The sequence below is a fragment of the Macaca nemestrina genome, chromosome 10, assembly GCF_043159975.1.
Source record: "Macaca nemestrina isolate mMacNem1 chromosome 10, mMacNem.hap1, whole genome shotgun sequence".
NCBI lineage: Eukaryota > Metazoa > Chordata > Mammalia > Primates > Cercopithecidae > Macaca > Macaca nemestrina.
In genome coordinates, this window is record NC_092134.1 from 140,229,405 (window position 1) to 140,243,144 (window position 13,740).

General features: G+C 52.0%; 1 protein-coding gene across 2 annotated transcripts in view; it reads right to left on the minus strand.

The window, feature by feature from the left end:
• LOC105484130 (TEA domain transcription factor 4) overlaps nt 1-13,740 on the minus strand; it is a 92,669-nt gene that overhangs the window by 43,452 nt on the left and 35,477 nt on the right. For both annotated transcript variants that reach the window (XM_071072367.1, XM_071072366.1), the window contains exon 3: nt 10,867-11,121. In XM_071072367.1, coding sequence (XP_070928468.1) covers nt 10,867-10,873 — 7 coding nt within the window. In that variant the 5' untranslated portion in view covers nt 10,874-11,121. The remainder of the gene's footprint in view (nt 1-10,866; nt 11,122-13,740) is intronic.

Here is a 13,740-nt window from a genome sequence, read left to right on the forward strand (position 1 = left end):
TATGAGCTAGCAATTCCAATCCCACAAGAACTGAAAGCAGGGACTCAAGAGACCTGTACATCAGTGTTCATCGCAGTATTAGTCATAGTAGTCAAAAGGTAGAAGCAATACGAATGTCTATCCACAGGTGAACAGATAAGCAAGATGCAGTCTATCCATACAATGGAATATTACTCAGTCTATTTTTTTTTTTTTTTTGAGACGGAGTCTCACTCTGCCGCCCAGGCTGGAGTGCGGTGGCCAGATCTCGGCTCACTGCAAGCTCCGCCTCCCAGGTTTATGCCATTCTCCTGCCTCAGCCTCCCGAGTAGCTGAGACTACAGGCGCCGCCACCTCGCCCGGCTAGTTTTTTGTATTTTTTAGTAGAGATGGGGTTTCACCGTGTTCGCCAGGATGGTCTCGATCTCCTGACCTCGTGATCCGCCCGCCTCAGCCTCCCAAAGTGCTGGGATTACAGGCGTGAGCCACCGCGCCCGGCTACTCAGTCTTTAAAAAGAAGGAAATTCTGACACATGCTACAACATGGATGAACCTTAAAGACATTGTACCAAGTGAAATAAGCCAGACACAAAAGGGGAAATACTGTATGATTCCATTTTTCTTTTTCTTTTTTGTTTGAGATGGAGTCTCACTCTGTCATCCAGGATGGAGTGCAGTGGCGTGATCTCAGCTCACACTGCAACCTCCACCTCCCAGGTTCAAGCAACTCTCGTGCTTCAGCTTCCCAAGTAGCTGGGATTACAGGTGTGCACCACACCCAGCTAATTTTGTAACTTTTGTATTTTTAGTAGAGACGGGTTTTCACCATGTTGACCAGGCTGGTCTCAAACTCCTGACCTCAAGTGATCTGCCCACCTTGGCCTCCCAAAGTGCTGGGATTACACGTGTGAGCCATCACACCTGGCCTGATTCCACGTCTTTTTTTTTTGAGACAGAGTCTCGCTTTGTCACCCAGGCAGGAGTGCAGTGGCATGATCTCGGCTCACTGAAACCTCCGCCTCCCAGGTTAAAGAGATTCTCTTGCCTCAGTCTCCGGAGTAGCTGTGATTACAGGTGTGCACCACCACACTCAGTTAATTTTGTAATTTTGTATTTTTAGTAGAGACGGGGTTTCATCATGTTGGCCAGGCTGGTCTCAAACTCCTGACCTCTTGATTCACCCGCCTCCGCATCCCAAAGTGCTGGGATTACAGGCGTGAGCCACCGTGGCTGGCTTGATTCCACCTTTATGAAACGCCTCGAACAGGCAAATCGTAGAGGAAGAAAAGAGAACAGGTTACCAGCGGCTGGGGCAGAGGGGAATGGGGAATTACTGTTTAATGGGTACAGAATTTCTATTTGAGATGATGGAAAAGTTCTGGAAATGGATGGTGATGATGGCTGCACAAGAAGGTGAATGTACTTAATGCCACTGACCTGCACACATAAAAATGGCTTAAATGGTTAATTTTATGTAATGTATATTTTTTCACAATAACATAAACCAAAACATCCCCCACAAAGGCAATAGTATTATGACTTCCACTTTACAAAAGGAAAGTGAAGCCCAAGGAGGTTAAATAACTTGCCCAAGGTCATGCCAGCTCTCGGGGCAGAGGAGATTTGAACACTCCGTCATCAGGCCTCCAGGCACCTGAAGCCAGGGCTATAGGCCGTAGGGAGGAGCATGGGAGCAGCTGGAAACCCACAAGGCAACAAAGCAAAGAGGAGCAGAGAATCCCGCGAACGAGGCCATGGTGAAGAAGTGGGGGCAGGAGCCCAGGTGAGACTCCTAACCTCTGTCCCATTGCCTTTGTGAACAGACCCCTCGACCTGCTCTACTCCCAAACTCAGCCCGAGTCCGGGTCCGGTTCTGCCTCTTAATAGCTGTGTGACTCATCCACAAAACGAGGGCATCCCTTCACCTCTGACAGTCTGATGAATCAACAGTGCTTTGCCCAGACCCTCCATCAGGTCCCCCAAACCCACCGTACAAAGTCCCACCTCTAGGCCGATGCTCACAACCTCTCCGCCCCCTGGCCTGGAGCACTGCTATGGTTTGAGTATCTGTCCCCTCCAAAATTCAGGTTGAAATTTAATCCCCCATGTGGCAGTACTGACAGGTGGGGCCTTTACGGAGTGATATGGCCCTGAGGGCACTGCCTTCGTGATGGATTAACCCACTCATGGATTAATGGGCTAACAGGTTAGCACGGGAGTGGGACTGGGGGCTATCTCAGAGAAGAGGAGGCCTGAGCAAGCACAGCCGGCCCCCTCGCCACGGGATGCCTGCACCACCTTGGGACTCTGCAGAGTCCCCTCCAGCACGAAGGGCCTCACAGATGCAGCCCCTCGACCTTGGAGCTTCCTGGCCTCTGTAACTGTAAGGAATAAACTTCTGCTTTATTACCCAGTTTCAGGTATTCTGTTATAAACAACAGAAAACAGACCAAGACAAGCACCCACGCTCAGCTCCGCTTCCTTCAAGACAACTTCCAAGATAAATCTGGTTGATGCTGGCTGTGGACAACGCTGGTGTCTGCCTGGGTGGCTAACTGTCCAGAGGGGTTTCTCCTGCCCCTCTCATTAGACCATGAAGTCGTGGAGAGCAGAGACCACGCGGCCTCAGTACGGCCTGCCCAGTGGGGGTGGGCGCTTAATGAGAGCTGACGGGCAGCTAATAGGATGGCCCAACTGGGACACAGGAGGGGAGAAGCAGAGAGAGAGGCAGGGAAAAGAAGAGGCAGGAAGACTCGGGAAAGTCAAGAGCAACCTCAGGAAGGTGAGAAGCATAGGAGGCAGAAAGGGATGAATGCAGAGGAAACCCCAGAGCTAGCCACAGCCCTCCAGAGAGCAGGAGGTGGGACGCGAGCCCACCTGGCCAGCACTGAGTGTGAGGAGTGGGGAAGGCGAGGAGCAGGCAGAAGGGGGCGAGAAGTTGTTCAAATCCCACCACCTGCATGCTAGGCTAGGCCGACTGCGAGCCTGGCCAAAGGAGGTCAGGGAGGCCAGCATTGGCTGTGCCAGGGGGAGGGTCACACAGTGACAGGGCAGAAATGAAAGCGGCCGTGGGCAGGAGAAGGCAAGCACCCCGGGCCCGGGAGCCGGCCCACGAGGGTGAGAGGTGCTCAAGGGGAGGGCTGGAGCCAACAAGCGTGGGAGATTCAGCTCAGAAATAGCAGGTGTTAATCTGTCATGCTGCTTTGCATGTCATCTGCATGTCTGCCTGGCCTTGGTCAGCGTGTCCTATGCTGGATGTGTCATGGCCGCAGGCCTAACCCCTGTCCTCAAACAGCTAAGGCCAGGTCCCCAGGTCAGGAGTCATCCTCTCAGCCCCACCCCATACCCCACTGGGCCAGCCCACTTGGAAAGGGACTGGTGGTCTTTGGATGCAGGGAAGTGAGGGGTGAGAAAAGACCAGAGCTCTGGGGATGCTGGAAGCAGCTGGGGGCTCAGAATGGGGCTGGGGTACACAGAGGATGGGAAGCGCAGGTCCCCGAGGTGAAGATGAGAAGACAGGAGGGGAGCAGCCACGGTGAGCTTAGGTCTGAGTCAGCTCTCAGCTTGGCCTCCCGTTCTGCCTCCCAGAGGGCCCATCCCACACACTGGGGTGAGCTCAGAGCTATCTATAGCTCCCAGCCGGGCCGGGCAGCTCTGCCTGCTGACGGCCCTCCATCAGTCCCCACGCAGTCCTGCCTTGGCTCGGCCCCCGGGACTGGTAAGAAGAGACGGGGTGAGCGGGTGTCTGGATCCCAGCAGAACCTATTCTCATGCAGGACAGGTGCTGTGGGGGCTGGGCGGTTGTCAGAGCCTGCAGTACAGCCTCCAGGGCCCTGCCCAGGGCCTGACCCACCTGGAGCCAGGGCCAGGCAGCGGAAGAGCAAGCCCATGCAGTTGACAGAGGAGCGCCAAGCTCAGAGGCAGGAGAACTGGGTTAAAGCCCCACTCTCCACTTCCGACTTGAAAGACCGGAGAAACTCTTGACTTCCCTGGACTTCCATTTCTGCATGTGTAAGCACAGATGCCATTCCTCCTTCCTCGAAGGGACCCTTGAAAGGACCGAAAGATCACCGATGCCCAGGATGCTGGGAGCGCTGGCGTGTTATGAAGCACAGGGAAGCAGCGCCTCTGCCCCTCCTCGCTCTTCCTCCAGGCCCTCCCGAGCGTCCCCACCCCAAACCCCTCCCCGGGTCTCAGCACAGGGAAGGAGCAGCATCCGAGATGCTAACATGGCCAGGACGGTTTGCCAAACCATTTTCAGTCTGCTTCCCCGAGTCAGTGGCTTCCCTCCTGCCAAAGAGAATTCCAACCCAAGGCCTGCCAGAGATCCACAGCCTGGCGCTTCCCCAGGCTTGGTCACAGTCTCTTAACCCCAATATCTTTATATGTGAAACAGGTTCAGAAACATCTACCTATAAGAACTAAATAAAACTAAGTATCCACCCAAATGTCCATCGGCAGACAAATGGATAAACAAAATGTGGTCTATACAATGGAATATTACTCAGCCTTAAAAAGGAAGGAAACGCCGGGCGCGGTGGCTCAAGCCTGTAATCCCAGCACTTTGGGAGGCCGAGACGGGCGGATCATAAGGTCAGGAGATCGAGACCATCCTGGCTAACACGGTGAAACCCCGTCTCTACTAAAAAATACAAAAAACTAGCCGGGCGAGGTGGCGGGCGCCTGTAGTCCCAGCTACTCGGGAGGCTGAGGCAGGAGAATGGCATAAACCTGGGAGGCGGAGCTTGCAGTGAGCTGAGATCCGGCCACTGCGCTCCAGCCTGGGCGACAGAGCAAGACTCTGTCTCAGAAAAAAAAAAAAAATACAAAAAACTAGCCGGGCGAGGTAGTGGGCGCCTGTAGTCCCAGCTACTCGGGAGGCTGAGGCAGGAGAATGGCGTGAACCCAGGAGGCGGAGCTTGCAGTGAGCTGAGATCCGGCCACTGCACTCCAGCCTGGGCGTCAGAGCGAGACTCCGTCTCAAAAAAAAAAAAAAAAAAGGAAGGAAACTCTGACCTAGGTTACAATACAGATAAACATTGAGGACCTTGTGTTAAGTGAAATTAGCCAGTCACAAAAGGGCAAATGTTTTATGATTCCACTTATATGAGGTAACTAAAGCTTTAGTCAAACCCATAAAGACAGAAAGCAGAACGGTGGTTGCCAGGGCTGGAGGGTGGGGAGGATGGCAAGAATGGGGAATTATTGTTTAAAAGGTAAAGAATCTCACTTTGAAATGAAATATTTCTGGTGATGGGTGGTAGTAATGGCTGTACATCAATGTGAATATATTTAATGCCATCAAACTATAAAAAACTATAATGATTAAAATGGAAAATGTTACATATATTTTTACACACACATACCCCCCCCCCAAAAAAAAGCAAGTACTCAAAAGCCCTTGGTCCCCACAGGTGCTCAATTCCACAGATGTCTGTTGATTTACCACATTCTGGCATCTCCACAGGGCCCTCCCAGAGACCCGCAGCGCCCTCCGTCTTTGCCCCTTGCTGGATGCCTCATGCACACTTAGGATTTCCAGCCCATCTCTGCCTCTAAAGCACACACCTGGCCTATAAAGGGTCAGGGCACACACCACGGCTCCCCAGCCAAGCCGTTTGCCCTTCCCTGCACTCCCCCTGCCCTTTCTCATTTCATACCTAAGCTCATAATCTATAGCCATCCGCTCCTCCACCAAAGCAGAGGAAAGAGCCTGGGGGTCCCAGAGGCTGCGTCCCTCCTGGCCAAATGGGAACAATCTCTGTAAAGCACCCAACACCACACCAGACACCCCCAGGTGCTCCATACACAGCTGTCTCCCCCATGATGCTTCCCCAGGCACTAAAAGTAAGAAGCAAAACTTCACAAGTAGAAGTGGAAGGGACTTCACAGGATGCAGAGGAAGAAAATCCCAAGATGGCCGGGTCTACTGGGACCCTGAGTCAGCAGTGGCTCACGCCTGTAATCCCAGCATTTTGGGAGGCCAAGGCAGACGGATCATCTAAGGTCAGGAGTTCAAGACCAGCCTGGCCAACATGGTGAAACCTCGTCTCTACTAAAAATACAAAAATTAGCCGGGCGTGCTGGCGGGCACCTGTAATCCCAGCTACTTGGTAGGCTGAGTCAGGAGAATTGCTTGAACCTGGGAGGCGGAGGTTGCAGTGAGCCAAGATCGTGCCACTGTACTCCAGCCTGGGTGACAGAGTGAGACTCCATCTAAAAAAAAAAAACAACAAAAAAAACCAAGAAAATCGCAGAATGACAGTTGTGCAGCAGGCCTGGGGGGCATCTGGCACAGAATAAAGCAGGAGGGCAGCGGCCTCCGGGAGGATTACTTTTAGGAAAAAAAAATCTTAGGTCACCTGGTATACTGGACTATATTAAGAGAATTTTAGGCCAGGTGCAGTGCCTCACTCCTGTAATCCCACCACTCTGGGAGGCCCAGGCAGGACTGCTTGAGCGCAGGAGTTCACGATCAGCTCGGGCAACACAGCAAGACCCCGTCTCCACAAAAAATAAAAAAAGTAGCCAGGCAAGGTGATGCTTGCCTGTAGTCCTAACTACTCAGGAGGCCAAGGTGGCAGGATCGCTTGAGCCCAGGAGGTAGAGCCTGTGGTGAGGCAGTGAGCTATGACTATGCCACTGCACTCCAGCCTGGATGACAGAGCAAGACCTTGTCTCTTAAAACAAAGAAGAAAAAAAAAGAGTGAGAATTTTACTCTTTTCTGAACAGTTTGAAGATAAACTAATGATAGATGTAGAAACAAGTGACCAAATGAAAAAAATCAAGAACATTATCTCCAGGAAAACCAAAAAGCTGTATGAGAAAAGAAATGTAAAACTATATGGAACAGCTGTGACCAATGTTTACTTTGTAAAGATACTAAAGTCTCGAATATAAGTTTAATCAAAAACTATAGGAAGGCCAGGCAGGTGGCCTGGGCAGAAGGCTGGCTGTAATCCCAGCACTTTGGGAGGCTGGGGCAAGAGGATGGCTTCAGACCAGGAGTTCGAGACCAGCCTACACAAGGCAGTGAGGTACCATCTTGATAAAATATTTATTTTTTGGCCAGGTACTGTGGTTCACACCTGTAATCCCAGCACTTTGGGAGGCCGAGGCGTGCGGATCTCCTGAGATCAGGAGTTTGAGACCAGCCTGACCAACATGGTGAAACCCCATCTCCACTAAAAACGCAAAAATTAGCCAGGGGCCTGGGTGGCAGGCGCCTGTAATCCCAGTTATTTGGGAGGCTGAGGCAGAAGAATCGCTTGAACCCAGGAGGCGGAGAGTGCAGTGAGCCGAGATAGCGCCACTGCACTCCAGCCTGGGTGCAACAGAGCAAGACTCCGTCTCAAAAAAAAAAAAAAAAAATTTTTTTTATTTTACATTTATTTTTTACTTTTCTCACTCTGTGACCTGTAATCTGTAGCCTGTAACTCTCACTCTGTCACCCAGGCTAGAGTCCAGTGGTATAATCTCAGCTCACTGCAACCTCCGCCTCTTGGGTTCAAGCGATTCTCCTGCCTCAGCTTCCCAAGTAGCTGGGACTACAGGCATGCGCCACGATGCCTGGCTAATTTTTGTACTTTTAGTAGAGACGGGGTTTCACCATGTTGGCCAGGCTGGTCTCGAACTCCTGACCTCAGGTGATGTGCCTGCCTCGGCCTCCCAGAGCGCTGGAATTACAGGCGTGAGTCACTGCACCCGGACTTTATAAAAACTTTACAATTAGCCAGGCATGGTCGTAGGCACCTGGCTATGGCAGTGTATTGCTGGATTTTTCCAATGCCTCTTGCTCCTAAATACGGTCACAAGACTGGGTTCCGGACAGTAAATATACCAGGGGTTAGTTTCCCAGTGTCTTCCTTAAAGGTAGCTAGGTCACTCTTCATCCCATTCTCCTGTCTGCTAGCTGCAATGTGACTCCTGGAACCGAAGCAGCTGCTTGGGCCTTAAGGGAATATTCACAAAGGAAGTCATGCTCATGAGCCACAAGACGGAAGCATCTGGGTCCCTGAGAGCTTCATGGAGCAGAGCTGCCACACCTTCCCTAGACTACCTACCCTCCAGACATTTATAGGAAAGAGAAGGAAATTTCTCTTATATAAGCCACTGCTATTTGGGATCTGTTAAAGCCAAACTTCATCTTAACTGCCACAAACACATTCAAGTATTTTATTTAGAAATACAGATGCAAGGTCAGGTGTGGTGGCTCACACCTGTAATCCCAGCACTTTGGGAGGCTGAGGCAGGTGGATCATGAAGTCAGATCAAGACCCTCCTGGCTAACATGGTGAAACTCCATCTCTATTGTGCCACTGTACTCCAGCCTGGGCGACAGGGGAGAGAGCAAGACTTTGTCTCAAAAAAAAAGAAATACAGATCCAAAGAAAAAAGAAATACAGATGCAAATGGTAGAATAAAAAGATGAGGCCGGGCGCAACGGCTCACACCTGTAATCCCAGCACTTTGGGAGACCAAGGTGGGCAGATCACATGGTCAGGAGATCCAGACCATCCTGGCTAACATGGTGAAACCCCATCTCTACTAAAAATACAAAAATTAGCTGGGCGTGGTGGCGGCGCCTGTAATCCCAGCTACTGGGGAGGCACAGTGAGGCAGGAGAATGGCATGAACCCGGGAGGCGGAGCTCGCAGTGAGCCGAGATCGCGCCACTGCCCTCCAGCCTGGGCAACAGAGCAAGACTCCGTCTGAAAAAAAAAAAAGACGAAGAGTTGGCATCTAGGAAGATCTAGGAAGCTGCACTTGGGAATGAGTAGAAGAGGCCCAAACGACTTCTGTTTCCGCTTCAAACCTTGTACTACAATTTTATATTTTAAGCGATGCACATAAAATATACATAATTGTAAAAAAGAAAAAAAAAGGCCAAGGGCAGTGGCTCATGCCTGTAATCCCAACACATTGGGAGGCCGAGGCAGGCCGATCATTTGAAGTTAGGTGTTCAAGACCAGCCTGGCCAACATGGTGAAACCCAGCTCTACTAAAAATACAAAAATCAGCCGGGCGTGGTGGCACATGCCTGTAGACCCAACGACTTGGGAGGGCGAGGCAGGAGAATCACTTTAACCCACGAGGCAGAGGCTGCAGTGAGCCGAGATTGCTCCAAAAAAAAAAAAAAAAAAAAAAAAAAAAAAGAAGAAAAGCAAAGCCGGGGCAGTGGCTCATGCCTGTAATCCCAGCACTTTGGGAGGCCAAGGCGGGAGGATCACCTGAGGTCCGGAGTTCAAGACCAGCCTAACCAACACGGAAAAACCCTGTCTCTACTAAAAATACAAAATTAGTCAGGAGTGGTGGCGCATGCCTGTAATCCAAGCTACTCAGGAGGCTGAGGTGGGAGAATCGCTTGAACCCGGGAGGCAGAGGTGGCGGTGAGCTAAGATTACGCCACTGCACTCCAGCCTGGGCAACAAGAATAAAAGTCCATCTCAAAAAAAAAAAGAAAAAGAAAAAATAAGCAACCATCAGAGCAAGAAGTGGTCAGAGCAGGGACGGTCTGGAGGGCCGACCCAGAAGTAAGGGAGACTCTGGGGAAGGTGAGCAAAGCAACAGTGGTGGGGGTGGCACCAGTGTTGGGTGCGGAGGAGAAATGAATGGAAACCCGTGAGAGTGGGCAGCTGGTCTGGGGCTATCCTGTTGGAAGCTAGGCAGAGGCCTCGTTGTCACTGACTTCAGCCATTTAGAGACCCACTCAGGGCTCTCCATCCTGCCCCAAGACCACTGTTTTGAGCTAGGGTTCCCAGAGGACTTTCCAGTGGGAACAGAAGCCTGATCTGGGCCTTCCAACAGCCATTCAGTTTTCATTCTGGCTTCAGTTTTCTTTCTTTTTTTTTTTTTTTGAGATAGGGTCTCACTCTGGCACCCAGGCAGGAGTGCAACAGTGCAATCACGGCACACTGCAGCCTTGACATCTTGGCCTTAAGCGATCTTTCTGCCTCAGCCTCCCCAGTAGCTGGGACTACAGGCTAGCACCACCACACCCGGCTAATTTTTAAAAAATTTTTACTAGAGGTCGTGTCTCGCTTTGTTGCCCAGGCTGGTTTCAAACTGCTGGCCTCAAGTGATCCTCCCACCTTGGCCTCCCAAAGTGCTAGAATCACAGGCTTGAGTGAGCCACCATGCCTGGCCCCTGCTTCATTTTTCCAGATGCCCCCTCTTCCATCCAAAAGTCATTGTGGCCCCATGCCACCTGCTCGGTCCTTCCCACGTGGTGCTGAACAGTTTCTGTTGTGTTCTGCAACCCCAGTCACTCACGAAGATCAAGCCATTTCTAGTGACCCTCTGCCGCGCTGGGGGGCCTTTCCTAGGGGAGTGGTCTCCAGCACTCTGCCTCTCCTAGGAGCTCTCCAGGCTGCGTTGCAGAGCCAGTTATCTGTGAGTTCACATTTCCTGCACCCCAGATGATGGGCTGGGACTAGACCTGCCCAACCCACACCAGGCACACAGAAGGCCCGGCATGTGTCTGCTGCACGAATGAGTAAGTGAATGAGGGAAAGAGGGGATGACTGAGCATCCTTCAGTCAAAGTGGGCAGCCTGGTGCTCAGGCACCTGCTGGGGTACAGCTTGTGGGGTGCTCCCCGTCTGCTCTGGGGGGACGTTCTACCCCACCCAGACTCGCCCTTTCCAAACTCTCCAAGATTCCCACTCCCACAGCTGCTCACCGCCAGGGGCCCCACCCTCCACACCCCCTCACAGGCTTCTCCTCAGGGCCCCCATCCCTGGGAGCCCAGGAAGGAAGAAAGCAGTGTTCACATGACGAAGTCCCAAGTGGCCATCCCCCTCCACGGCCTGGCAGGAACCCCAAGGTTTCTGGGTGGGCCCCTTGCCTCAGCCTCAGGTACGGGGCCGAACCTGATGGGCTCCTTACCGTACATCTTGCCCTCGTCCGACAGGATAATTTTACGCCGGCCACAGGGCGGGTAGATGGCCAGGGCCTCCTGGAAACTCTGCTCAATGTCCGGGCTCCACACGCCCTCTGCATCATTGTCGATGGGCTTGTCCAGCGCCTGACTGCCCCCAGAGACGTTGCTCCCCTCAGGGGAGTTGGGAGAGCTCCACTCGTTGGAGGTAATGGTGCCGGCCTTGCCCTCCAAGGCTCCGCTTGGAGGAGCGCCCGTTGGACCTGTGGGGACAGGAACCGCAGCCCCGGTGAGAAGCGGACGAACTGTGTGGGTCATAGGATGAGGGCACTCCAGGGAGTGCCAGAGCCCAAATCAGTTGCTCAGGAAGCAAAGCATCAAGTGACAGGTCTGTGAGAATCAAGCCTGGGGTCTTGAACAGGTCATTTCTCCTCTGGAGAGCTCGTCTTCCCATCTGTCGAATGAGCACAATGACCTAGGCACTCCCTGACATCAAGGTTCTAGGAACCCAGGCAAGGGCTGAGAAGCAGGAGACAAGGACGCAGTGCCAGGGATGCACTGACATTAAATCAACACTGGGCAAAAAGCATGCAAAATACTGGGGACTATTGGTGGGAATGCAAAATTGTGCAGGCCGGGCGCTGGGGGTCACACCTGTAATCCCAGCACTCTGAGAGGCTGGGACAGGTGGATCACTTGAGGTCAGGAGCTCAAGACCAGCCTGGCCAACACGGTGAAACCCCATTTCTACTAAAAATACAAAAATTAGCCAGGTGTGGTGGCAGGCACCTGTAATCTCAGCTACTCGGGAGGCTGAGGCAGGAGAATCGCTTGAATCCGGGAAGCAGAGGTTGCAGTGAGCCGAGATCCCGCCATGACACTCCAGCCTGGGCGACAGAGCGAGACCATATGACCCAACATCTGGGTATATACCCAAAAACAGGGAAAGCAGGGTCTCAAAGAGATATGTGCACACTCACGTTCATGGTGGCATTATTCACAAGAGCCAAAAGGTAGAAACAACCCACATGTCCATCAATGGATGAATGGATGAACAAAATGGGTCTATACTTACAGCAACACACAAGCTTTAAAAAGGAAGGCAACCTGGACACGTGCTGCAGCACAGCACTCTGTCTGGGGGCAGAGTCTCCTGATTAGGACATTACGCTGAGTGAAATACGCCAGTTACAAAACAACCCAAACACGACATGGTTCCACTGACGAGGTATCTAAAGCAGCCACATTAGGCCAGGCACAGTGGCTCATGCCTACAATCCCAGCACTTTGGGAGGCTGAGGCGTGAGGATCCCTTGAGCCCAGGAGTTTCAGACCAGTCTAGTCAATATAGGGGGACCCCATCTCTACAAAAAATTAATTAAAAAAAAATTACCCAGGTGTGCTGGCTCACACCTACAGTCCCAGCTACTCCGGAGGGTGAGGGGGGAGAATCACTTGAGCCTGGGAAGTCAAGGCTGCAGTGAGCCATGATTGCGCCACTGCACTCTAGCCTGGGTGACAGAGCAAGGCAGTCTCAAAATAAATAAATACAATACAATAAAAATAAAGTAGTTGGCAGGGTGCAGTGGCTCCCAGCACTTAGGGAGGCTGAGGCAGGAAGATCATTTGAGTCCAGGAGTCAGCAAGACTTCATCTTTACTAAAAATGTTTAAAAAAAAAAATGTTTTTAAGTGGTCAAACTAATAGAAACAGAGTAGAATGGTGGTTACCAGGGGCTGGTGGGAGAAAGAAACAGAGACTTGTGACTTGAGGGGTAGAGTTTCGGTTTTGCACGATGAAGAAGTTTCTGGAGATCTGCCGCACAGCAACGTGAATATACTTAACACTACCAACCTGGATACTTAAAAAGGGTTAGGATGGTAAACTTTGTGGTCTTTTTTACCACAATGAAAAATTTTTAAAAATGCATATACAATATAATATAGGTCACTGTTCTCCTGTTCCCTTCCCGACTCAGGCTCTCTCTAAAAGAAACAGTCTGGGCAGCTCCTCACACACTGGTGCAATGGCAGGATTGACTTTCTGGTGCCTCTGGGGGCTCATGGCCACAACCCTGCCTTCCCCTAACATGAAACAAATCCAGTGACCTCTCGGCTCCAACCATCCAAGCTGTAAGCTTCCAGACACAGTTCTCAGGGGTTTATGAAAGAGCAGGATGTACTAGTCATCTTAAGGAAGTTTTTGGGTTATGAGTACCAGGTGGGAACCACGTACCTCCCACAGCCCTCCCAGAGCCCCCAACTTCTCCCCAACCCAGCCACTGAGTCCACTTGTAAAGGAGGACCTCACCCCACCACACACATTGCCCGTCCCTTCTCCCTGACCAGCCTTGAAGAGTAATGCAGTCCAGCAGCCCAAACCCAGGCTGGGGGTCTAAACCCCCGAGTTCACCACTTCCACCTCGGACCCTCTAAAGTGAGACCTCCCAGAGCGTTCCTTATCACTCCCCTCCATACCCTCAAACCCCTCATCTCCCACCCACGGCCTGTGAGAAGGACAATGTCCTTCACAGAGAGGCACTGTGAGGGTGGGGGTGAGGGTCGAGGGAAGGGAGGGGCTAAGTGTGGGAGGCACATCCCAGGAGGAGAGGTCAAAAGGAGCTTGGCAAAGCAGCTGGCGCAGACATGTAGTGGGAAAGAGGGTAGAGCCACTGATACTTAAAGCAGGAACCGGCCGGGCACAGTGGCTTACACCTATAATCACAGCACTTTGGGAGGCCAAGGCAGGTGGATCCCCTGAGGTCAGGAGTTCAAGACCACCCTGGCCAACACGGCGAAACCCCATCTCTACTAAAAATAAGAAAATGAGCCGGGCATGGTGGCAGGTGCCTGTAATCCCAGCTACTCAGGAGGCTGAGGCCA